The 24,817-nt window shown below is 55.6% G+C and overlaps 1 protein-coding gene across 5 annotated transcripts in view; it reads left to right on the top strand.

Annotated features, from left to right (window-relative positions):
- Positions 1 to 4,717: 4,717 nt before the first annotated feature.
- SH2D3C (SH2 domain containing 3C) overlaps positions 4,718 to 24,817 on the top strand; it is a 29,143-nt gene continuing 9,043 nt past the window's right edge. For 2 of the 5 annotated variants that reach the window (XM_045082441.1, XM_004757254.3), the window contains exons 1-4: positions 4,718 to 4,869; positions 7,035 to 7,503; positions 17,725 to 17,764; positions 24,597 to 24,725. In XM_045082441.1, the coding sequence (XP_044938376.1) occupies positions 4,833 to 4,869; positions 7,035 to 7,503; positions 17,725 to 17,764; positions 24,597 to 24,725 (675 nt within the window). In that variant the 5' untranslated portion in view covers positions 4,718 to 4,832. Of the gene's footprint in view, positions 4,870 to 7,034; positions 7,504 to 8,430; positions 9,371 to 15,656; positions 15,746 to 17,724; positions 17,765 to 19,967; positions 20,728 to 24,596; positions 24,726 to 24,817 lie in introns of those variants that run through there. The other 3 variants (XM_004757257.3, XM_045082442.1, XM_004757255.3) reach the window with 3 other exon arrangements.

Genomic DNA, 24,817 nt, shown 5'->3' with positions numbered 1-24,817 from the left:
GTGATCTGGGGTCAGCTTCCCAGGTACACTGTAGAAGCTGGGAGGCCATTGGCTAAATTGGGGGTGGGAAGGGCAAGGAGGGAAAGAACAATAATAATTCTAGTAATTACGATTTGTTAAGGGAAAATAAATGGTCCAAGCCATACATTCAGCACTTTCTGGGAATTATCTCAATTCTCACTGAGATATATGAGGTAGGAAGTATTATCACCTCTGTTATACACTTAAGGACACTGGCACGCAGAGGTAACATCACCGGCCAGGGCCAAACAGCTGGCCAGCAGCCACACTGGTATTTGAACCAGGTTAATCTGGCACAAACCCCGAGCACTTAGCCATGTCAGGACTCCACCTATCTGGGCTGTGGACAGAGCTAGGGCACGGGCAGGGCACAGCACCGCTGGCCTAGATGTCCCGGATGCCCATGGGAGGCATGGGAGGGGACGGTAGTATGAGGGTGTATCATGGTTTTGGGTGGCCTCTGCCATCGGATTCTTAGGCGGTGGCCCCTGCCTGTTTCCCACGAGCTCTCCCTAAGTCACATCCTGTGGGCAGAGGCCTCAGCAGATGTTCCGGTGATGTTGTCACCTCCAGCCCCTGGCCTGAACCCCGACATCCGCCAGCCACTTCCCCTCCGAGTTTTGGGCCCTCAGTCCTCCCTGGCAGAAGCACTCGGGAGCCCTTGAGTAGGCTGCCCATGCAGCCCCAGCATGGGGCCCCTGATCATCCATGTGGAAGTGTGAAGAAATTAGGTCCTGGCTGGAAATGATTTCTCACTGCCTCTGACTTCTGATTTGCTGGTTTGAGGAAAATGTTTCCTGCTTCCCTGAATCAGCTAAGCCAGCCAAGCCAGGCATGTGGCCAGGACTCAGTAAATGTTTGCTGACTGACCGACCAGACTGTGTGAGAGCCTCTGGTCCTGCTGCCAATTAACAGTTAGGGAAACTGAGGCACGGACTAGAAGAGGGAGCTACAGGCCAGCTGTTTGACTCTGCCCCAGATCTTCTGTCTTCCTCTCCTGAGCAGGGACGGGGTGAGGGGCATATGGAGGGAAGCAGAAGACAGGCTCATGGCTGGGCTGCGCCCAGAAATGTGTCCCAGGAGACAAAGGAGCACCGGACACAGGGAGATCCGATGGAGGATGGCGGCGTGATGCTTGCGGCCCTGCATGCCACGGACATTCAGCTGGGTGCTGACCCTGTGCTCAGCCCTGTGTTGATATGTGTCATTTCCCCAGAAGTTTCCAGGGCCCCTCTTAAGAGGTTGCTCTATGGAGCCCAAATTACAGATGAGGAAACTGAGGCTCAGAGTAGTGATGTGGCCTGCCCGAGGCCTGCCCCCAGCTATGGAGCTGGGATTCAAGGCCAGGTCTCTGCTTTCAAAGCCCAGGTTCAGGGTACCTGACTGGCTCAGTCTGTAGAGCGTGCCACTCTTGATCTCAGGGTTGTGAGTTAAAGCCCCACGTTGGGCATGGAGTGTACTTAGAATGGAAAAAAACAACAACCAAAAACAAAGCCTAGGGTCATCTACCATCGACCTACACAACCCACACTACCAGACCACTGGGTCAAGCTCGGAAAGATCGAGACCTACAGGATAGCAGGCATGGGGTCAGTACAGCTACGGGGGGTCAATTCCTCCTTCAGGGAACGGGAGGTCTGTCTGGAACATGCAAACAAAGATTCAAGTGAATGTAATATGGATAAAACTCACTATAAGTATTTTATTTCACTGCCACGGGATCATGGGCAGTGTTTGTACCATTTGTGTTTGTACCATTTTGCAGATGAGTCAAGGCTCAGCAAGGGGACGTGACTTCCCTGGGGTCCTACAAATGGGATCTGAACTTGGGTTCGTCTGGATCCAGTGCCTTTGACCATGAAGTTGAAGGAGTCCTTTTTTTTTTTTTTTTTAAAGATTTAATTGATTTATTTGACACAGAGAGAGATCACAAGCAGGCAGAACGGCAGGCAGAGAGAGACGGGAAAGAAGGCTCCTTGCCAAGCAGAGAGCCCTATGCGGGGCTTGATCCCAGGATCCTGAGATCAAGACCTGAGCTGAAGGCAGAGGCTTAACCCACTGAGCCACTGAAGTTGAAAGACTCCAACCCCTAATAGTACCTGGCCAAATGGCAGGTGGCTGAGTTGCAGACTGGGGGAAAGGGGTAAGGAGAGGGGGACAGAAACCAGAGCAGGGTTCCCTAAGGCACTCTGGCTCAGTCTAGAGCTGGGGCCACTCAGTGGAGGCAAAACTTGCAGCCAGTTGTGCAGCCCTGGGGGTGGGGTGGGGTCAGGAAAAAGCTGCATTGCGGGTGTGGGTCCTGCTGTAGCCGAGGCCTGAAGGCAGGAAGACCCTTGAAAGTGCAGGGCTGGGAGCCCACGAGCTGCTCTGGGCGAGCCTCCAACGCAGACTGAGGAGGGCCTGCCGGACAGCCACCCGCCAGCAGGTCCCCAGCCGCACTCCCAACGGCCACTCAAGGCAGCACAAAGGGGGCTCTGAGCTCAGTGGAGCCGCCACACTGAGCCCCATTCATTCTCCCAGGGATGCGGCCACGGCTCTGGCACCCAGGCCAAGGCAGGACTGGCCCAGCACTCACAAGCCTCAGCGACACAGCCTCAGCATGGCCCGGGGTTCCTTCGTGGGATCTCCCCTGGGGACTTCTGGGTCTGGGCCAATCTGCCCCCCAGCCTGAACCACTCCCATCCCTCAGCAACACCCCCCAGGCGCTGCCGAGGCCACGGAGGACTAACCTGGGCCAACGTTTGCTCCTTTCATCCTCCCAACAACCCCTGGAAATGAGAGTCCCTGTGACCCCATTTCATGGATAGAAACTGAGTCCCCAAGAGGTAAAGCATCTAGCAAAGGGTCACACAGTAATTCGGGAGTGCCAGAAACCCTGCACTTAGCCCAAGTCACTGGGACTGCCTCCCAGGAGAGAAGCCAGGGGACCCACCTTCTGTTTCTGTGAGGAAGAGCCCAGACCCCTGTGAGGAAGGCCCTCCTCTCTCTTCTGACAACTGGAGGTTGGAGGGAGCCCAGGCCTGGAGGCTAGGACACCTGGGTGTCTGTTTGTCTGGTCTCTGCTCCTCTTCAGCCTCAGTTTGCTCATCTGCAAAATGGGACAGTACCAACACTCGCCTCACAGGTCTGTTGTAGGGACTCAGTGGACGATTTGTGGAAGCTTTCAGCTCCATGCCTGGCTCATGGTCAGGACTCAGTGGAAGGATCTTTTCTTGCCAAGTCCATGACCCAGAAACCCCATCCTTTCATTTGAACTTTGCATATTGTCCCTCTCCAGGTCTGTCTGGGAGCAGGACCCTGCTGTCCTGGTCTCATAGGCTGTGTCCCTTTTCCCTTCAGGGTCTCAGTTTCCCCCTCATCCCATTAAGAAGGTTCAGTCAGATGCTTCCCCTACCAGGGCCCAGCATCCAGTTGCTGGGGGGAGGGGGTGGCGGGGAGCTGAGGAGCTATAGGAGTGGAAGTCAGGACCTCAGGCTCCATAGCTGGACAAGCAGGGCCTAATTCCAGATAAGCTGAATTTGGTGGTGGGTTGGGGGCGGGGGGGGGGGTTGCAGCAGCTCAGTTTCCCCATCTGTAAAATGGGAACAAGAGAAACAACATTTACCTCCTAGGACAAGAGGCCCGAGCTCTCTTGCTGGAATGTACTAAGTGATGAGAACACACTAGAAGGCCCCACCTGACCCTGGACTTCCTCTCCCCTCTCTCAAAGACTTGGTTGCCAGCCTGGGGGCCAGGATAATCATGTCCAATCATGCTGTTAACTGTGTTCCTTGCATTTGTGCCCATTCTAGAGAACAGGTAACCGGGGATTCAAGACAGCAGCAACTTGTTGCAGTACACAGAGCTGGGATTTGAAACTCCTGGTCTTGTGGTCCCCTTAAGCCCAGCAGCTGCAGGCCGCCTCCGCAGGTGTCTGGAACAACCTGTGTAGGGGAGTTTCACTTCCTCATCTCTGTCCTGCCCGCATGAACAAGACCCACACGTATACACACACACTGTGGGCTAAGGGACCTCAACGGGGGAGATATAACCCAGTCTGTGCCATCAACCTGCCATATGACCTGGGACAACCTCTCTGCCTGTCTGTGCTTTGGTCTCCCCAGTCTGTACAATGGGTACGCTAGACCAAACTATCACTGAGTCCTCGCCGGCTTAAGAAGCAGTGACTGTGCCCCGGTGAGCACCCATGCTGTACCAGGCTCTGCACCAAGCACTAGATCCTGTGAGGAAGGCGTGGCTCACGGTGAGGACCCAGAGGCTCAGGGAAGTGGGTGGCTTAGCCAGGATCACACGGTGACAAAGAAGCCAGCCAAGGCTAGAATTGGGTCTGGGTGGTCCCAGGGCCCCAGGCCTGACCACAGCACTCTTCGCTGCCGCCAGTCCTTCCCCAAGACACTGAAGCTAGGGACGAACAGCCCTGTGGGCAGGCCTGACTCCCAGCACCCTTCCAGCCGCTGGCCAGACCCCCTGATAGCCCCCCGCCCAGTGGGCTCCACTCCCCGGGTCTGTGGTTTGTCTCCCGGGCCCTCTGGTTCCCATGGGCTTGTGGTCTGCCCCTGCCCCACACCCCATCAGCCAAGGCCAAAGAGGCAGCCCACAGGGGCCCAGAATGGGGGAGGCCCTGGCCCCCGCCCCCTGTGGAGAGGATGGGGAGGGTGGAGCTGTGGGAGTTTCACTGGTTTAAAAATACACAGAGGAAGCGAGTGAGAGGGTGAGAGAAAGGGGAAGGGGAGGTGAGGGAGGAGCGTCGACGTCCCAAGCCGTGAGCGGCCACTTGCCCACCAGCCAGGGGATTTGCACGACTTGCCAAGATGACGGAGGGGCCCAAGAAAGCCAGCAGAAAGTTCAGTGAGTGTGGGGGCCCTTTGCACTGCCCTTCATCCCTTGGTCTGTCCGTCCAGCTCTGCCTCTCTCTGCTTCTTTATCACGGTCACATTTCTGCTTCTCTTTCTGTCCATCTCTGCCTCTCTCTCTGGAGCTCCCTGCTTCTGGGTTCCTTGTGGCCTTCCCTCGGTCACTCTGGCCCAGTAGCTCTCTCTGTCTCCACCTGGTTTGGCTCTCCATCTCTGCTTCTTGTCTCTGACTCTACCCATCTCTGTTTTCTCTGTCCCTGCATTCGTCTGTGCGTCCGTTTCCGGTCTATCTTGGACCCCATGGCCGGGCAAGGGAAGACCTCCACACGCCCCATGCCCTGCCTCTGGGGGCAGTGGGGGGGGGTGCTGCTGGGTTGAAAGTTCCTGGGGCTGGAGTGTGTGTAGGTGTGCCACGGGATGCTGTCCCGTGTCTCCAGCAACAGGGATGCTGGGACCCAGTACAACTCGATGAGGGATCATACTCGCCAAGGCTCTATTTCCCCAGGTCGGTCCCCTCCTGGTCTCAGCAAACTTCTGCTTTCCCTGAGTGCTTCCGTCTGCCGGCATGGGGGTGAGAGGGGGCCAGTGTACAGGGCCAGGATTATGACTGCATTCCACGGATGAAAATACTAGGGCCCGGAGACTTGTCTGAGGTCATATAGAGCTTCAGAGCAGGGCTCAATGCCATGTCCCTGAATTTAGGCCTCAGTTTCCCTCCCTGTCCCACTACTGTTTCCTCCACACCTCCTTGGTGCCCAGGAGACCACAGTTTTGGTCCCCCTCCTGACAACTGGCACATTTCTGGCCCATGGCATAGCTTTCCCAGAGCAAGGCTTCAGAATTTTCAGACAGTGTTTATCAGAAGGCAGAGGCTGGGGCACCTGGGTGGCTCAGTGGGTTAAGCCGCTGCCTTCGGCTCAGGTCATGATCTCAGGGTCATGGGATCGAGTCCCGCATCGGGCTCTCTGCTCAGCAGGGAACCTGCTTCCCTTCCTCTCTGCCTGCCTTTCCGTCTACTTGTGATTTCTCTCTGTCAAATAAATAAATAAAATCTTAAAAAAAAAAAAAAAAAAAAAGAAGGCAGAGGCTAAGGCCAAGGAGGGAGTGGGCTTGGCTAGGAGGAAAGCCCCAGAACACTGACCCCAGCCACCCAGAGCCCTGAACCGTCATCCAGGCTCAGCCCTGCTGTGTGACCCTGGGCAAGCCCCTCCTGTCTCTGGGCCTCAGTTTCCTCTCTCATCAATGAGGACATCTTACCTATATATTCCAGCATGGTGGTGAGGACCTGAGGAGGCAGAGGGTGCCCAGGAAGTGAGAATGTCAAGGTTTTCCCTTTTCGCTCATCACGGAGGCCATAGGGTTGTCAGATGGTGGTGGTTTTGAGGAGGGGTCGGGCAGTCCCACAGTGGGGGGTGGGGGTGGGGGATGGAGGGAACTCACACGCGCTCCTGCGGAAATGAGAAGATAGTATCACCCAAGCCCGGCAGCTTGAGTCAGGACGGAGCACTCAGCTGACAGGAAGGACAGAACCTCAGAGAGTGGGCCCCCCAGACTCCCAACAACCCCCTCCACCCCAGGTGCTCAAACACGCCTCACACACACACACACACACACACACACACACACCCGCCCCTCCTCTCCCCAAGCACACAAATACGCTTCGATTCACTCCCCGGCTATGCCACCTGGGGCGGTTCCTCCACAGCTCTAACCCACACTTCGTCATCTGCAAAAAGGGAAATTTAACTTGTGCCATTGAACTGTGCTGGGAATTGATGCCTGCAGCATATCTGACCAACCAGAGGCATTTGCTGTGATCACCATCATTGTCTCCATGACTATTATGTTACTTACAAGCTTAACAGACTCCTGCTACCCACAGGAAGTGGGTACTACAGTCTCTATTTTGCCAATGTGGAGAATGGGGCTCAGAAAGGTCAAGCAACTTGCCTAAGGTCACACAGCTAGGATGTGCAAGAGAAAGGATTGAAAGCCAGGGCTCCGTGACTCTAGAGCTGCCGGGTTATACCATAGCAGAGGGGAAGTCTGTGAAGCCCTGACTCTCCCTGAACCCTCTATAAGAGGAACAACATGTGTTTTTTATTGTTATTATTAATGCTGTAGACATTAACCCTTTCCCTCCTTTTCCTCCCCTACCAGAGTTCTTCAAGTTCAAGGGGCTCGGGAGTCTCTCCAACCTCCCTCGGTCCTTCACTCTGAAACGGTCCTCAACCACCCTCAGTCTCGGGTCCCATCTGGAGCCTGACCCCTTTGAGGCTACACAGGATGACATGGTCACTGTCCCCAAAAGCCCCCCCGCCTATGCCCGCTCCAGTGACATGTACAGCCACATGGGCACCATGCCCCGTCTCAGCACCAGGAAGGCTCGGGACCAACAGGCTACCCAGGAGACCAAGGAAGTGGACCAACCCCACTTGGCGCCCCAAGGTCTGCCCAACCCTCCAGGCTTAGAGGCAACCAAGGAGATGGTGGTTGGGACCAGTGTCCCCCTGGAGGACACCCTAGCAGTGGGACCCAATCCTTCGGCGATGGGCCCCACAGAAAAGCCTGAGGATCTCAGGGCAGACGAAAAAGAAGAAAGAGGCCCCAGGAATGTGCCTCCAGAAAGGTTGGTGCCCACCGGGGTAAGGGGAGTGGGGGAACTGCAGGGATGGTGTCTCTAAGCCTCCTGCCAATAGAGCCTGGAGAAGACCCCCCCACACTGGGTGGGGGATAAAAGCCCTACACATTAACTTACTACAGACCAGGCACTGTGCTTCATCCTTCACTTGCAATTAGTTCTCAAAAAACAAAACAAAACAAAAACACCTGGTGGTGGTGGGGATTCTGTTGTTTCCATATGACGGACAAGGAAGTTGAGATTCAGAGAGGGAAGTTGTCTGCCCCAGTCAGGTTGCACATCTGACAAATGACAAAGTGGTATTTGAACTAAGACCCACCTGACTTGCCCTAGATAGCCTCTAGCAGGGGCCCTCAGCGGCTAGCTGGGTGCCAGACCCAGTCACTGGATCCCCGCCCAGGGCCCCCACACCCAAATCACCTCTGGTGGTCAACACTGCACCCCTTGGTTCTGCTGGACAACACTCCACCCCTTGGTTGCCACTTAACTTGTTTATTGGGTGAGTCGAATTCATGCAAAAATACAGATTGTGATGGTATCACCCTAGCTCCCATTTAAGACGCACTCGTTCTACTGGGTGTCAAAACCAATGTTACTCATGGACGATTCTGCAAAAGCATCTGTCATTAGCCCCATCTTACAGATGGGGAAACTGAGACTCACCCAATGTGGTAGAGCTGGATTTGAGCAGAAAACTGCTTGTCTCCTGTGGCCACACACTCATGTCTCACATTGTACCCACCACCTTTGAAGACCTACAGCTCTGTGCTTGTGCCCTTGGGGAACCCGTTCAATCCCAACCATAACAGTCTCCAGCTTTTCAACCCTCACAGCCTGTGTCTAAACCACACCCATCAGATGTGCTTCTTGAAATAAAGAGGAAAAAAACCCCAGGTGAGCAAAAATAATTCTAGGGCTGGTTCTGGGACCTCCCTTCAGTGGATTTTCTCCAAGACACCAAGCACAGCTTCTGTGTGCTGGGGTAATTGTGTCTAGACCGCTGTTCAATGGGGAGAAAGATTTTGTAAAGCTGCAGAATGAATCCAGCCCAGACTCTGCCTCTTACTGACTGCATGACCTTGGATAAGTCTGTTCCCTTCTCTGAGCCTCAGTTTCCTCGTTTGATGGAAGGGCATAATGAGAGCACCTACCTTGTAGGGGCGTGAGGGGAATTCAAGAATAACATAAAGGACTTGTAAAATCTTAGCACAGGGCTTGGCACGCCACAAAGTGTAAGTGCTTTTCCTTCGTCTCTAATTGCTCCAGGCTGCGGTCCTCTGCCATCCCCCTACTTAGTCCAGCCCTACTTGGGCGTGGAGGAGCAAGGATTGTATGCAAGGGAGAGGGTCTGATAGGTTCCGGGCCGTTCTGAGGCATCCTAAGGTCTGAGATGTGCATTGGGAGTTTGCAGGAGCCGGGCGCGTGGAGGGGCGTGTCTAGGGGGCGTGTCCTTTTCAGGCTGCGCGGCGAGCGGTCGGGTGACGCGGGCGTTGGAACTGGGCGGGCCGAGAAGGAAGGGTGAACTCGGGGGGCGTGGCCTTCCGGGCCCCCGACGCCGACAAATGGGGGGAGAGGGCGGAGCGAGACAGGAGGCGGAGGGGCGTGCTCGAAGCGGGGCGTGTCCTTCCCGGCTGGTGAAGTAGGCTGTGGAGCGGCCCCCGTCCGACGAGGGGCGTGCCCAGGGCGTGGTCTACAGGTTAGGCTCCGCCCCCAGAGTCGGGCACTGAGCTCCACAGCTTCGTGGCCTGAGAAAGGCGGGAGCCGTCGGGCTGAGGAGGTGTCCAGGCTGCAGGCAGTGATCGCGGGGAACCATGACTGCAGTGGGACGAAGATGCCCCGCACTGGGACCTAGAGGGTGAGTGACCGAGCTGGCCCGGAGGAGGGCCTGCCGGGCTGGGAATGGTTTGAGGGGAAATCAGTGCCCTTGGGGCAACCAACAAAGCAGGATGCCCAGTTAGCATCAAGGACTTTTAAGCTTCCTTCTGGTGTAATTCTGTGCCTGTCTTGTCCTCGCACAGGTTGCGCATTTACTCCTCACAACAGCCCCAGAAGAGGGACACAATTATCGTCCCCATTTTACAGATGAGGAAAGGGAGATTTACTTGCCTGGTTTGCGACAGTATAGGTTAGAACTCCGCCTTCCTGGCTCGTGCCTTTAAAGAATGGGCAGCCCCTTACCCTCCAATAGGGCCCTCTGGGAGGGATGGTCCTGAGAAACTTTGAGGATATCAAGTCTAGCACCCAGGCTTCCTCCCTATGGGCAGGGGCCTCGGTTTTCCTGGCAGCCACATCAGGCCTGGCCTACAGCAGGCAGAGGAAATAGACAGACTGCCTTCCATTCCCCCAATCAGCCAGTGTCCAATGGTCCTGAGGGGGCTGGGGTTAGCAGATCTGATTGAGCCCCTCCTGCTGTCCTGAGACCCAGTGTCCCACTTGCCCTCCAGGCCAAGCAGGAGACCAGGAATTAGAGTTTCTTCCAGGAGCCCCCAAAGCCCAGCACTGTGTCCCAGAGAGCTGCTTTACCTGTATGATCTCAGATTTGCCCTGCCCTACTCTGGGCCTCAATCTCTCAGCAGCCCAGATGGAACCGGATGGTCTCAGATGATACATACAGTTTGGAGAGGAGGGTATTTGAGAATTGCCCCTGAGCAAGACTGGGGCCCCATTCCTAAGTGACCCAAGGGAGTCATCTCCGCGGCTGCTCAGGGAATGGTCTAGGCCGAGGTAGATGGTGTCCCTCCCCTTCCCTCTGGGAGGCAGGGTGCACCTGGAGTAGAAGGAAGGAAGGGGAAGAGGTGAGGCTGCAGGAGTTTCCTGGTGCCCTGTTCCTGCTGAGATCATGGGGGATGAGGAGGAAGGAGGGAGGAGGGGCCAGGAGCACAAGGGCTGAAGGGCATTTAGCTCCCAGAAAGGAGAGCACCAACCTCGCCTCACCCTACCCCCCCACTCCTGGCACCTCAGCCTTCTGCGGGGAAATAGCAGGTCCAAAGAGCCCTGACACCCTCCCCTTCAGTCCGTGTTAAGGAGGAGGAAGGGGAGGCCCGATGAAGGAAGGAGGCCCCAGCACCTTCCACCCACACCCCTGCCTGCACACAGGGATTATCAGGTCAGGGTCCTCCAAGAGGTCAAGATCCGGCTCACAACCGGCCAGACCCTGCCTGAAGCACCCCACAGGTACCGTCTACTACCTAGGCCCTGTGAAGAGGAACCTCTACTGCTTGTTTTACCAGGGAGGAAAGCAAGACTCAGAGAGGGGAAGGGATCTTCCTGGGGTCACAGAGAGATAAAGTGTCAGAGCTTTGATTTGATCCCAGGCTTGACCAACCCCCAAGTCATTAGGCCACATTTCACCTCCCACCAAGTACAAATCTCAAAGCCATTTCTATGTTACTTACAGGACCTCCCATAAGCCCGTGGAATAAGGATAATGGGAGCTCATTTTACAGGTGAAGACACTGAGGTTTTATGAGGTTAATAACTTGCTTGAGATGACACAATTAGTTGAGTTGGAATTTCATTCACTTTAATATTTACTGTGATGCAACTATGCCCTAGACACTCTTGCAAGTTTGGGGGAGAGAGCAGTGAGCAGAGCAGACAAAACCCTGCTATCATGGAGCCCCGTTTCGGTGTGGGGGAGACACGATAAGATGAGGTGTTATGTGGTCATGCAGAAGAAAGAAGTGCTGGGAGAAATATTGAAATCAGCTAGGGGAATTGGTTGTAGCAGGGGAGTGTCTGGTGGTAGCAATTTGGAAAAGTGAGCCAGGAGAAAGTTCTCTTTGAGGTGATGTTTGAACAAAGGGATGAGGAAACAAACCCTCTTGATATCTGGGGAAGAGTGTGCCAGACCAAAAGAACAACAGGCGCAAAGGCCCTGAGGTAGGAGCATCCTTGGCCTGTTTGAGGAGTGGCTGAGACCCACAGTGGCTGGAGGAGATGAAGATGTGAGGCTGGGGAGTGGAGTGGTGGGAGGCGAGGCCAGAGAGGAAGCAGGTTCAGATAATGGAAGGCCTGGATGGCCTGGCAAGGACCTGGCTTTGACCCAGGGAGCTGCAGCCATCGCTGGCCTTGAGCAGAGGAGGGCCTCACTCTGACTTATGTTTTATGAGGACCTCTCCTTTGAGGAGGGTTTGAATGCAGTTCTACTCATTGTAAAGTGTCACGCCCAAGCGTCCTTTCCTCCCTGCCAGATCATAGAGCCCTAGGCCCCTCCACCCCCACTCCCAGGGCTGTTCAGAGGGAGACTTGGAGAAGGTGGCACCCCACAGGAGAGCTGGGGACACCCAGCCCTGTGCCAGGCACTGAGAACAGGCCCAGAACCATCCCCACCCCCCATCCCATTTCCTTTTGGAATGTTGATTCTGGTCCAAGAATTCCCAGCACTCCCCAGAGTCCCACGACCCTCTCGGCCCTGCAGAGTGACGTCAGCTGCTGGGCATCTGGTAGTGATTACCCACCAGGGGAGGGGGCTGTGGTGGGCCCAGCCTGTTCGGCCTCCTCAGGCTCTGGGCTGCTGGTCCTTGTCTTCGGAAGGGGCCCAGCTGCTCCCCGCTCTCATTTCCTGTGGAGACTTTCTCACAGTCCTCAAGACCCCCGGACGCCTCAGGCTGTGGGAACTACGCTGGCTCGGGAAGGATGGACTGTACCCCCACCCCCAGCTGGAGCCACATCCCCCCCAAAAACTCTCAGGGGACCTTGTTTGCAGAATCCTGGACCTCTGTGGAGTATGGGGAGGAAGTTGGGTACGTCGCTGACTGCACAACATTGAGCAACTCTCTTGCCCTGTCTGAGTCTCAGTTTCCCCATCTGGGTATCAGGGACAATAGCAGCGCCTGCGTCATGGGGGTGCTGTGAGGACTAGATGAGGTAGAGCGTTTGTCCTGAGCTTGGCCCAGAGATGTACCCGTACAAGGAACTGCTCTTGCTCTCTGCACACCCATGTTACAGAAAAGTTCACTGAGGCCCAATGAGGGGAACATGCCCAGGGTCACGCCGCTTCCTCTCTCCCAACAGAGGGCCCTCTCCAGAGCCTAAGAAGGTTCTCTTCCCCCATCCTGGCTCCATTTCTTCTTGATGCCGATTCTGGGCGCGTGGTCCAGTTGAAATATTCGTGTTCTTTGCCCTCCCCTCCCCACCTTCTCCTCCTGTCCACCCTAGAGCACGCCCCCTTTTCCAGGGGAGCCTGCCTCATGCAGGGAACAAAGGGGAGCCAATCCAGATCTAGTCTGAGCCAGCTGTGTGTCCTGGACCCAGTGACAAACTTTAGTTTTCTCCCCTCTCGAGCAGGGCCTCCAGATTACCGGCATTCAGGCAGCACTCCGCCGGTGCCCACCCCTTTCCTCTTCGCCAGCAGATTCCGAGTACCCGTCAGTAGCTCTCTGGGCTCAAAAGCCTCGGTTCTGCCCTGGAAAGAGTGGCTCCCACCTGCCCTATCCTCACAGGGCTGGTCCCCTCTTTGAACACCTGCTGGCAAACTCACCATAGTCAAGAAGACCGAGAGCACAGAATTGTGGAGAAGGAGCAGGATGTCTTCAAGACAGTGCGGGCCCATCTTATAGTACGTGGGGCAGGGCAGGGGCTAAAGCCAAGAGCATACCTGGCAGAGAATCCCAAAGGGCCCACGGCAAGGTGCCCCGGGGAAAGACAGGGCTGAGCGATGGTCGGAGTGAAGGGTGAGAAGAATCTTCAGTCCCCCAGGAAGGGCAAAATGGGAGATCTCCGTGGCTGGGAGCTGGGGCAGCAAGAGGACCCTCATGGGCTTTGAGAACTCCGCATCCTTCCTTCTCAGGATCCTCTGGCCCCTCTGGCCCCCTTTACAGAAAAGGCAGTTGGACCCCAGAGAGGTGGAGGCAGGGGAAAAGCTGAGAAGCAGTAGGCAAAGGTTGGGGAAGTGGTCACATAGCCAGGCCTGGAGCCCCAAGGGGACAAACGGGGTCAGAGATGATGGGCGGGCAGCCAACCTCTGCAGAGGGCAAGGCGACCCACGGCAACCGAGGGCCAAGGTGGGATAGGACAGCAGCTGCTCTCTGCTGCCTCTCCTCCAGGGTCCCTTGGGGAGCCTCACCGTTGCTCCCAGGCCAGAATGGAGCCTTGAAAGTAAAGCTCAGATTTAAACCTGTGTTGGGGAAATAAAGGATAATGGGCTCTAATTACTGCTCATTAATCCAATTAATTAAGCTAATGTATACAATAAGTGGTATCAGTTATCAGAACAAATCAGTTAATACAGGCAATTAAAGGGGTTGGTTATTTGAATAATTAATGTGGCTGATTAATGGGACTGATTTAGCTCAATTGTCAGTATTATTTATTAATTGATTTCACCACTAATATTTGAGAGGAAGTACCTTTTAAGTCCGTGAAATAAAAAAGTTAATTAGGGCGCCGGGGTGGCTCAGTGGGTAAAGCCTCTGCCTTCGGCTCAGGTCATGATCTCAGGGTCCTGGGATCGAGTCCTGCATGGGGCTGTCTGCTCAGCAGGGAGTCTGCTTCCCTCTCTCTCTCTGCCTACTTGTTATCTCTCTCTCTCTGTGTCAAATAAATAAATAAAATCTTTTTAAAAAAAGTAATTTAATTAATTGATAAAGCTGAGTTTTTAAAAATGGAAGCTTTGATTTCTGCATTTGATCATTACAATGAGAGGGAGAATGTTCTAGAACTCTCCAAGCACACTGAGATCTGAAGGCCAAGTCGGAACCACTCTGGCCCTAAGGGAGAGAGGAGGTTCCAAGCAGAGGGAACCAAAAAGGCTGTGGCTGGGCTGCAGCTTGAGAGACTATGTTTTGAAGTCAGGAAGGACTTTGCAGAAGGGAAGGTTATGTGCAAAGGCCCTGAGGTGGGGACAAAAGCCAGCAAGAAGCTTAGCGTGGCTGGAGCAGCGAGACAGGAGGAAGCAGCATAGGACATTGGGTGTGAGAGATGGTGAGAAGCCAGTCTGTAAGGCTCTCAGGAGGACTTTGGCTCTTACTCTGAGTGACGCTGGAGGCCACTCCAGTGGGTTGGAGCAAAGAAGATCTGTGCTCTGACTTTCACTTTAAGAGAGTGCTCTGGCTGCCCGAGTGAAAACAAGTCACAAACAACACACAGAGAGGCAGGGAGGCCAGTGATGAGGTGTGGCAATAGTCCAGACAAATGATAACAGTGAATCAGAGGCAGGCATGGTGACATGAAGTCTTGGAAGTCCTGGAGTGTTGTAGAGGGCCAGGGTGAGGGGATAGGGACTGAGTGTAGCCCCAAGCCAGCAGCTCCCTGAGTCTCGGCCTCTGCCCTGAGCTCCCCCATTGGCTCTGACCACCCCAGCCCACTTGTATCTTGGTGCAGTCACCACCCCCCCCCACACACACACAAGGCTCTGTTCCCTCCCCGGGGCCCAAGGGGAAGGAGACAGGAAGCAGGAGGAAACACTGGGGCGATCCCAGTGTCCTGGCCAGTCTGTTCCCAGCAGTGAGCGGATTTCCGGGACTGAATGGCAGGAAACTCTGGGATGGGACACCTCACCCGGTCAAGCTGGCAGAGGTGAACCATGCAGGGGAGGGGTCCCTACTCCCCCTCGCTCCCACCGTTGCTAGACAGAGAGAACCAAAAAGGCTGTGGCTGGGCTGCATGCAGCTTGAGGGACTATGTTTTGAAGTCAGGAAGGACTTTGCAGAAGGGAAGGTTAACAGCAAGGACTCTAGAATGTCAGAATAGGGAGGGTTGTCAGACAGCTTCTCAGTGAGGAGCCCCTAGCCTCAGAAGCAGGGGGCACCACGTGTGTGGAATTCTGCCCTGGGAATCCACACCTCATCTGTGATTTTTTTTTTTTTTTAAGATTTTATTTATTTATTTGACAGAGAGAGATCACAAGTAGGCAGAGAGGCAGGCAGAGAGAGAGAGGAGGAAGCAGGCTCCCTGCTGAGCAGAGAGCCTGATGCGGGACTCGATCCCAGGACCCTGAGATCATGACCTGAGCCGAAGGCAGCGGCTTAGCCCACTGAGCCACCCAGGCACCCTCATCCATGATTTTTAAAGCTCAGATTTTTTGGTGTATGTTTTAAATTCAATCTATTTTATTAAATTTAACATTCAAATTTAAACATCGGGCTTCTGGATGGGAGGAAGCAGTTCCCCAGAGTTTGCCTTCCCTCCCTGTTTTGCAGATGGGACTACGGAGGCCTGTCCTAGCCAGAGAACCAGGGCCCAGCCTGACAAAATTAATCCTACCGCTAGTGATCAACACACTGCTTGGGTACTTACTATTCACGTATTCCTTTAAGCAATCATAAACTGCTACCATGTGCCAGGCACTGTGCTGGGGGCTTAACAGTGAGACAAAGTCAATGCCCTCATGAAGGTTTCAGGTAATTAACAGTCAACAAGTAGGGGCGCCTGGGTGGCTCAGTGGGTTAAGCCTCTGCCTTCAGCGCAGGTCATGATCCCCGAGTCCTGGGATTGAACCCCACATCAGGCTCCCTGCTCAATGCGGGGCCTGCTTCTCTCTCTCTCTCTCTCTCTCTCTGCCTACTTGTGATCTCTGTCAAACAAATAAATCAAATCTTTAAAAAAAAAAACAAAAACAGTCAACAGGTAAATGTAAAATGATCATTTCAGGCAGAGGCTGCGGAAAATAAAGGAGAGCTGAAGACAGAGAGTGAAGGACCAGAGACTGTTCTAGGTCGGGTGGCCAGGGATGGCTTCTCTGACGAGGGACATTAAGCAGAGCCCCAAATAAACTATGGGTGAGGCGAGCTGCGTGAAGGTCTGGAAGCCTGGAGTTCTAGGCAGAGGACAACAAGGGCAGAGGCCCTCTTGCAAGAGTGAACTTGGCAAAGAGGCCAATGCGTCTGGCCAGAATGAGGGATAGAATGAGTGAGCGAGGCATATTGGGGGTTGGCAAGGTAGGTGGTCAGGCACCCCCAGGCTACACAAGGCCTTGTAGGCAGGGGAACATATGGCCCTGTTGATGCTTGTTTTTCCTGCATAACCGCTTAACTCTCACAAGGGAAGAAAGTTCTGGACTGGGTGCTACATTACACAGCCAGCCATTTGCAGGCCACAGAGAGGGGTTTAGATCTTGTTCAGGGAGAGGAGGCACTGTGGGGGGGTGAGGGGGGGGGGGTGCTCTGTGCACGTGACCTGCTTGTTCTCACCTGAGTGCCTCTGGGGGAGGAGTGGAGGCCGAGTGGGGCTTGAGAACAGCAGAGAGCCTGCGAGGAGGCTGCTTGCTATGTGCTCCACAGAGCACACGGGGCTCCCGGGTGGGGGAAGGACTGCCCCTTGGAGAGACGCGGTCAGGATCTATTTTGAAAGCAGAGCTGCAGGATTTCCTGAGGGGTGGGTGTGGAGGGCGAGTGGAAGAGGAGGCACAGATGAGTGCAGATTTTTTTGGCCAAGGAAAGCAACAAGGGTGCAGCTGACATCAACTGAGGTGGGAAGCGGATGTGGGGAGCAGGGGCGTGGCAGCAGAGGGGCGGGTAGCGACTGTCCTGCTTTAGATGTGACAACTCCTGCTTTAGATGTGACAAGTCGCAAGGACTTCAGACATCCAAGAGGAGGTGCTAAGGAGGCAGTTGGGCTTACCGGGCAGGAGTTGAAGGGGCAGTTTCAGGCTGCATCAGAGAAGGGATGGCAGTTATGGTCAAGCCCCCTCACGAGAAAGGATAGTATTAATCTGGCACCTGGAAAGGATAGTCACGCCCGGCCCCTGAAGGTGGAAGGGGTCAGTTCCACCAGGGCCAACAGTCACCAGCTCAGCATGCTGCTGAGTGGGCCCTTCTTCACTGGGCAGAGAGTGTAGGGTAGATGGGGGGTGGGCAGGAGGCTGAGCCCCAGCCCAGGACCACCAGCATTCGGAGTGGAGTAGGGTAAGAACCCTTGAGCGTCCTGAAGCCGGGTGAAGACAGCATGATTCAGGAAGCGGGCCTGTTGTTAGGCATGTAACACCGATCAGCTCCCAGAGTCCTTGCAACAACCCAATGAGGCCAAGGCTGTCATTGTCCCCGACTTCCAGGTAGGAAACCCAGGCTCAGAGAGGCGAGGGGACTTGTCCAGGGTTGCACGGCTGGTGAGTGGAGCAGCAGCCCTCTCAGCAGATTCCAGTGAGTGTTATCGGCAGCCGCGCCCCCTCCTGTCTTCAGGATGAGCTCTCTTGGCATGCTCAGGCCAGGTGCTGACAGCCGGGGGGGCCAGGAAAGGCTGGGGACATTCACCTCTCTTCTCTTCTCCCAGGGTTGCTGGAGAGCCAGAGGCTGGCGGGGACTATGTGAAGGTAAGCGGGGCCAAGCAGGGGACACCGGATGGTTCGGGGCCTGCTCCCTGAAGGGCAGAGTTCTTTTCTGAGCCTTGTTAGGGGCCATACCCCACCACCTGTTCCCAAGAGGAGAGGGTCTCAGGGTCCGGGCAGCGCTCGGGTCTGGTTTCACTCCCAAGGATCTTCTTCCCATGCCTTCCATCATTCTCTCTTGACCCCAAACCCAGGACCCCCCACTGTTTGTTACCACCAGACTCCCTCCCTCCCCGCCCCCCAGCTGCCAGCTGCCCTGGGCCCTGGGGTGTCTCCTTGCTCAGACCCAATTCCCACCCACTCTCTGAGCTTGTGCTGGTGTTGAGAGGTGGGAGCCAGAAAAGATGGCTCAGTTTTCATCATGGAGAATGGGGGCCCGCCCAGCTCACATTTACCAAAGCTTAATTTGTCCTGGGCGTTGGGAATGGTAGGAAAGTAGCTTTGAAACAATGCTGATAAAGAGAGTAACATAACATCTTGTGAGCCTACTGTGTGCAGAGCCCTGTGCTGGCTGCCAGCCAGGGAGGGGAGACAGTGCTGAGCTCTGTACATGAATGAGGTCTTTGATTTCCTCCCTCATCACTGGGCAGGGAAGGCCTTCCTGTACCCATGTACATATGGGGAACTTGGGGCCCAGAGATGCACAGTGAGTTGCCCACAGCCACACAGCAACTACGGGGCAGAACTGAGATTGCAATCCAATTTTATTTGATCCCAACTAGGGTTGCTATGGGCTCAATGAGTCCATGCCCTTAAATAGGGTTGCTGGACCTGGACTAGAGCTGGCTGGCCTGGCTCCTGACCCTGGAGACATTCCATTACCGAGATACTACCTATAAAGCCCCATGTAAGTGATGGGCCATGAGGCAGCATGGGAAGTGCTCAGATATCTGCCCCTCACTGTCATCAGAAGCCTCAGATAGGAAGCCACTGGAGCTCAGCAGGTAGGGGATGACTTTCAGTTTGGGAGATGGGGAGGGGGAGATCAAGGAAGGCTTTCTGGAGGAGGAGACATTGAGACCAAGCCATTGCACTTGACCAGGAATGTTCACCAACATCCCGTTCCCAAAGGAAAAGCTGAAGAGGGGCAAAGATAAGCAGAGATAGACAGGAGAGTGGTCCAGGCAGAGGGAAGGGTGTGGGCAAGGTCAGAAAGCAAGCTGGGTAAGCCCAGGAAGTGTAACCCAGGGTAGCGATAAGCTGAGCTGGAGCTGCTCCTGGAATCTGTGCCCTGGCTCTTCATCGGGAGCCCTTACACCATAGGGGGATGGAGGCCTCAGGGAGAACAGGACCAAAGCCAGTGGGTAGGACACAGGGGACACACAGTTTTCAGATCCCTGGCAAGGTAGTGAGGTCTCCATCACTGATGGTAGTAAGATCCTTATGAGGATTAGTAACTTGTATTTTTCCTTTAGTTTATGGGTCTGAACATGTACTTTAAAATACTATGAAGGAAATAATACCTGTTCATTGAAACTAATTAAAGGACAAAGTCAAAAGAACATTAGTTTTAGCTTCAAGCCTCAGATGGTGGTAGAATCACTAGTTAGTTACCAACCATCCATTCCTGCTCTGAGGTACTAGCTTTCAGAACTCCAGGTTTCTCAGACCACAATGTGATCAATTCGATTCCAAGTCAAGGGTTTTGAAGTTCCAAGGCCATAAAATTCCACGCTCCGTGCTCAGAGCTTCAGGTGTATTTGTAGAAAACAATTGAACAGGGGCGCCTGGGTGGCTCAGTGGGTTAAAACCTCTGCCTTCGGCTCAGGTCATGTTCCTGGGATCGAGCCCCACGTTGGGGATCTCTACTCAGCAGGGAGCCTGCTTCCTTCTCTCTCTCTGCCTGCCTCTCTGACTAGTTGTGATTCTGTCTGTCAAATAAATAAATTTAAAAAAAGAAAAGAAAACAATTGAACAGCTGAGGCGTAGAGAGGTGGACTCACATCCCTAAGGTCACACAGCCTGTCAGAAGGATTTGTACCCTTGGCCTGACTGATGCAGAGTCAGTGATGACACCCCCCACACACACCTTATTCTTAGGACAAAAGTCCAGATTGTAAGACAATAAGCTTGGCAATCATAGCATGCATTTATTGAGCATTTACTTTAGGCGCATCAACTTAACAGGCATCAAACTCAGGCAAGGCTCAGAAGAGCTCTGTGAGCTCAGCACAGGTATGTTTTCCAGATGAGTGAATCCCACCTCCAAGAGAAGAGCATGCTAGCTGAACCCAGGTTGGTGCCTTAAGCATCTACTGGCTCTCCATACCCCCAGAGTCTGTCAGTTCAGCATCCCGAGGTTCTCTGCCCGAGTCCCTGATTCCCATTCAGAGGTGAGAAATCCTGGGCTCTGGGAGATTTCCTGAGGCCACAGAGGATTTGGTCAAACGCATACAGGGATTTCTCCAGCTTTAGATATGATTTAATTCAAAGTCTTTGCCTGCTCCGGGTTAGTGAAGGTAGGTACGGTGAGTTGGGGGAGTCAGGAACCCCCTCCACTCCCGGGCCCAGACATCCCCAACTCATCCCGCTGCCCCCCGTCCCCCACCGTGATGGCCCCCCTAGGCGGGTCTTCTGCCCCGCGTCCCCAGGCTCCAGGCAGCCCTGCGGGGCTGGAGCGCGGGGGGCGAGGGGCGGGGAGCGAAGGGCGGGCGGAGGGAGGAACAATGGCCCCCTCCCCTCCCCTGACCGGCTGGAGGGTGGGGTCTCCCCGCCCCGCCTCCCCGCTCCTCCCCCGCCAAGGCGATGAGGTAATCGCGCCGCCGAGAGGCACGCGCAGCCGGTGCCCAGCCCGGTCGCTCCCCGCGCCCCTGCCCCGCCGGCCGCCGCCCCCCACATCGGCCCGGCCCCGGACGCCCGGCCCCACCATGACCGAGCGGTGCAGCCTGTGGAGTGCCCTTTCGGCCGCAGCCTGCTGCTTCTACCGCGGCTCCTTCGTGCAGGTGCAGGTGAGGGGGCGGCTTGGCTCCCGCCAGGCGCTCCGGGCTGAGACCCCGGCCGCTCCGCCCGGGGCCCGAGGTCTGGGAGCCGCAGCCCGGTGGCGCCTCGCAGGGTCTGGCGGGGCAGGGGCAGGGGCTGCAGGAGGGGGCGGGGTCGCCCCAGCCTCACCTCTGGGCGCCCCGCCGCTCCGCAGGGTGAGGGTCCCGGCTGCCGCTCCCGGGACTCGCGGCTGCGGGGCTGCCGTTTCGGTCCTGCCTCCTCCGCAGGCGGAGCTGAGCTGGGGCACTGGGTCCTGGGAGCTGCGGTCCCCGGCGTCCTGCCGGTACTCCAGCGAGCGCTCCGGCCCCTGCGGCTGACCCGGGCAGCCTGGCTCCCCATTGTACCGGGAGCGCTGGGCTGGGGTCCGAAGGCTGAGTGAGGGGAGGGAAGCTGAAGGGGTGCTGCGGGTACCGGGGCTAGGGCCAGAGCGCCCGTCACTCTCCCGCCATCTAGGTGGGCTGGGGCAGGCTCGGGGAGCGGGGCTCCCAGCCCAGGCGGCCGGGCAGTGCCGGACCGCGCCGCGGCGGTGAAGGGGTTAAACGGAAGGGGGTGGAGGGGCGGACCCGGACCCCGCCTCTGCGGAGCATCATCTGGGGATGGCCTTGCTTGGGGTTGCCAGACCGTAGGAAGCTGGAGGGGGCTTGGTGGGCGCGGGCTGGGGGTTAGGGGTTAAGACCCTGACTGGAGGTCTCTGCGCTTTTTGCTCCGGAACCCCCTGGGGGACGCCGGCCGCGTTACCCCTGCACTCCCCGGGGCTCACACACACGCTCCGAGCCCGCCTGAATGACGGCCCCGCCGGCAGCGGAGCGCAGCATCCCCGCACCGGCCAATCAGGCGCGCGCAGGCGGGGAGGCGGTGAGATCATCTCTGGCCAATAGCGGTGCGACGAGCGCAAGGATGCTGCATTCGCGCCCCAGCCCGCAACTCTCACCATCCCCCCCACCAGTCTTGGGAGCTGGGGACCCCCGGTCGAGAGTGAGGAGGAGGACACAGGACCCTAGGGTTCCCCACTCTCGGGCGTGTGGGAGCACCAAGTTGGTTTCCCCAGATTCTCCCTGGGACCATTGATTATGGCTGGAAAAGTGGAGACCAGTCTCCCCACCCCCTCACCCCCGCCCGTTTACAGATGCAACCCAGGCTCAGAGAGGAAAAATGACTAGCTCAAGGTCACACAGTGGTAGGCAGCGTCTTGTGGCCAGCTTCTTTACCTCACAGCCCACTCCCTTTCATTTCCCCATGTCCATCTCGCTCCTGCTGTGGAACTGGGGTGAGTTCTCAGTTACATGCTTTTTGTGAAAGAGAAGAACCCCAGAAGGCTGAAGTACTGGTGTTTTGTCCCCTGTGACTCCCAGTCTTCCCTCCCCAGGGTGTGGCATGGTGTAGGAAGGGAGGCCAAGGACCCCAAAGAATAGAGAACTCCAGACAGAAGTGTAGGTACCTAAGGACCTCCCCAAATTCAGTTCAGCCCTCAGCCTTCCTACCCTTTGGGGGTATCAGTTTCTACCCTGGGTAGGGAGTGGACGGAATCCCCATCCCAGGACCTGTCTTTTCCTGAGCACCTGTGTCATTGTTGACCCCCACCATCTGTCCCCAGAGCCCTATGGGCTCCTCAAAGCCCCAGTTTTGATGGGTCTATCACCAAGCTGCTCCTGCTCCAACTTTGCTCACCTTGGAGAGCTGTCTGATTGTCCTCCCAGGATCTCTGAAATCCTCTCTGACCCCTCCACCCTCTTCCCTGTCCTGATCAATGGCTGCTTAAACACTCTTTTCCCTGGTCCCTACCCCTGTGTCCCACCCTTCTTGCCAGTGCCTGAAAGCACTAAGCCACTCTCCACATACCAGACCGAATCTTGAAAAACCCTTTGTGGCTCTTCTGTGGCCTCTGGGCAAACCCTAGCTCCCCATAGTAGCCTGACAGCCCTGATCCACCCGTCCCCATCATCTCTGCCCTTTTGAAGCTTCCCCTTGCCCCAGGACCTTGATTCTGCCTGCAGGGCCCTGACTCTGCCACTGTCTTCCCAGAAACTCTAACCTGCCCACCTGTTTGCTTGTCTGTCCCTGCGGTGCATCATCTGGGGATGGCCTTGCTTGGGGTTGCCAGACCGTAGGAAGCTGGAGGGGGCTTGCTGGGCGCGGGCTGGGGGTTAGGGGTTAAGACCCTGACCGGAGGTCTCTGCGCTTTTTGCTCTGGAAAATATCCCCTCTTCAGGGACTCAACTCCCTGACTAGATGAGGAGGGACACTGTTAGCTGCTCCCAGAGCCCTCTGTGTATTCCTGGACACTCAGAAAACTGGAGTTCGTTGTCAGTTTCCATGTGACTCTCTCAGAGGTCATCTGTCCTGATGACCTTGCGGCCTTAGCGCTGACACAGGACCTGTCTCAGAGTGGGAGTTTAATCACTGTTGAAACAGTGAAGTCAGAGACTCTAGATATCACTGAAACTGGGAATTAGGGTATCTTGGGAGCAGTGTGGATTCTGGTAAACTGAGGCAGTGTAAGAGCAGAGGGGTGGAGAATGGAGCTGCAGAGTTAGGCTCAGAGATCTTTGGAAGGTGTGAAAACGCAGGGAGTGAATTGGAGGACCCTTGGACCCTGGTGAGTAGGGGGTCCTGGAAAGAGACTGTCACTTGGACTGAGGCCAGGCCCTCTGGAGCCCCCTTTTTTCTGTCTTGCTGTCTGGCCAGTTTGGGGCCAGATCTACCTGTCCTAGAACAGCTATGTTTGGGGCCCGGAGTTGGGGAATGGGAGAGGAAGCAATGTCACGTGTGCTCACAGTGACGAGGACATCTGTGGGCTAGTCATAGTGCTCTGGAGTATTGTCTCCTTTCATCCTTGCAACCCAAGGAGACAGGTTTCTGTCATAATACCCATTTTATAGAGGAGAAAACTGAGGCCCAGAGAACTCAACAGGGCACATCCAGGGTTGGGCTGGGCTTCATGGTGGGACTGCACCTGGCAACAGGAACTCTCTTCCTTCTGCTCTTACGTATCCAACCGTGGGCCACGGTAGCCAGGAAACCAGGCATCTCCCCCTTCAGCAGGTGGAAGTGGGGGAGTCCTGGGCATTATCTCCATTGAGTGATCTTTGGCTTCCCTGCTTAGCCACAGTTTTGCCATCTGGCCAGGATTGCTTAAGATGGCAAGGAGGAAAGGGCCTTGGGAATTATAAAGGACAGCAGAAATGTCTGTGTGGGGGCCTCTGCTTCTCTGTTTATAGCTGCCTCCTCCACCCTTCCAATGTATAATTCAGCATCCCAGAATGTGTCCTCATCCGCCCAGCCCTATATTTCTGTCGTTGCCTTTGCCTGGGTACCTGCTGCCTTACCTCCCAGATCCACCTGTAGAAATCCTGCCTCTCCCCCATGCAAGATCATTTCGATGTTTTTGGTGCAGAGTGAGTGTTTCGTTGTCACCATTCCCCCCAGGAAGGCTTCCTGGACCAGTCCTTCTTCCCTATACTTGATCTTCTCTCTTCTAAAAGTCGCAGGGCTCTTTGCCGCTGTCCAGTAGCGTGGTGCTGACCTTATTCTGCTGCAATGTTCCTGTCTAGTTTCCTTCCCCTGCCTAGACTATAAGCTTCCTTGAGGACAGGACCTGGTTTGTTTATTGTCTCATTTACTCCTAGCACGTAGCACAAAGCCTGGAACACAGTAGGGCTAACTGAGATTTCCTTACTCCTGTTGGGCTGGGGACTCAAACAGCTGAGGACCTTTCTGGTGCCTAAGTTTTCCCAGGGTCCTGGGATGGAAGCAGCTCACCTGGGGTAGGGAGGGGTTGGGAGAGAATAAGGAAGAGGGCTTCAGACCAGATGCCAACTCTCTGCTGTCTCCTGCCCAGTTCTCCAAGGAGAAGTACATCTTGGACTCCTCCCCTGAGAAGCTACACAAGGAGTTGGAGGAGGAACTCAAACTCAGCAGCACAGATCTCCGCAGTCATGCCTGGTATCACGGCCGCATCCCCCGTGAGGTGAGTGGTCCCTGGGTGGGACCTCAGCCCCAGAGGTCACCCACCACCTCGGCCAGCTCTGCCCAGAGTGGCTGTGACTCACTGGTTGGTAG

Source organism: Mustela putorius, unplaced genomic scaffold, assembly GCF_011764305.1.
Source record: "Mustela putorius furo isolate JIRA1106 unplaced genomic scaffold, ASM1176430v1.1 tig00000596_pilon_pilon_pilon, whole genome shotgun sequence".
Taxonomy (NCBI): Eukaryota; Metazoa; Chordata; class Mammalia; order Carnivora; family Mustelidae; genus Mustela; species Mustela putorius.
Note: the sequence above shows the minus strand (reverse complement) of the source record. Positions and strands in the feature narration are given on the sequence as shown.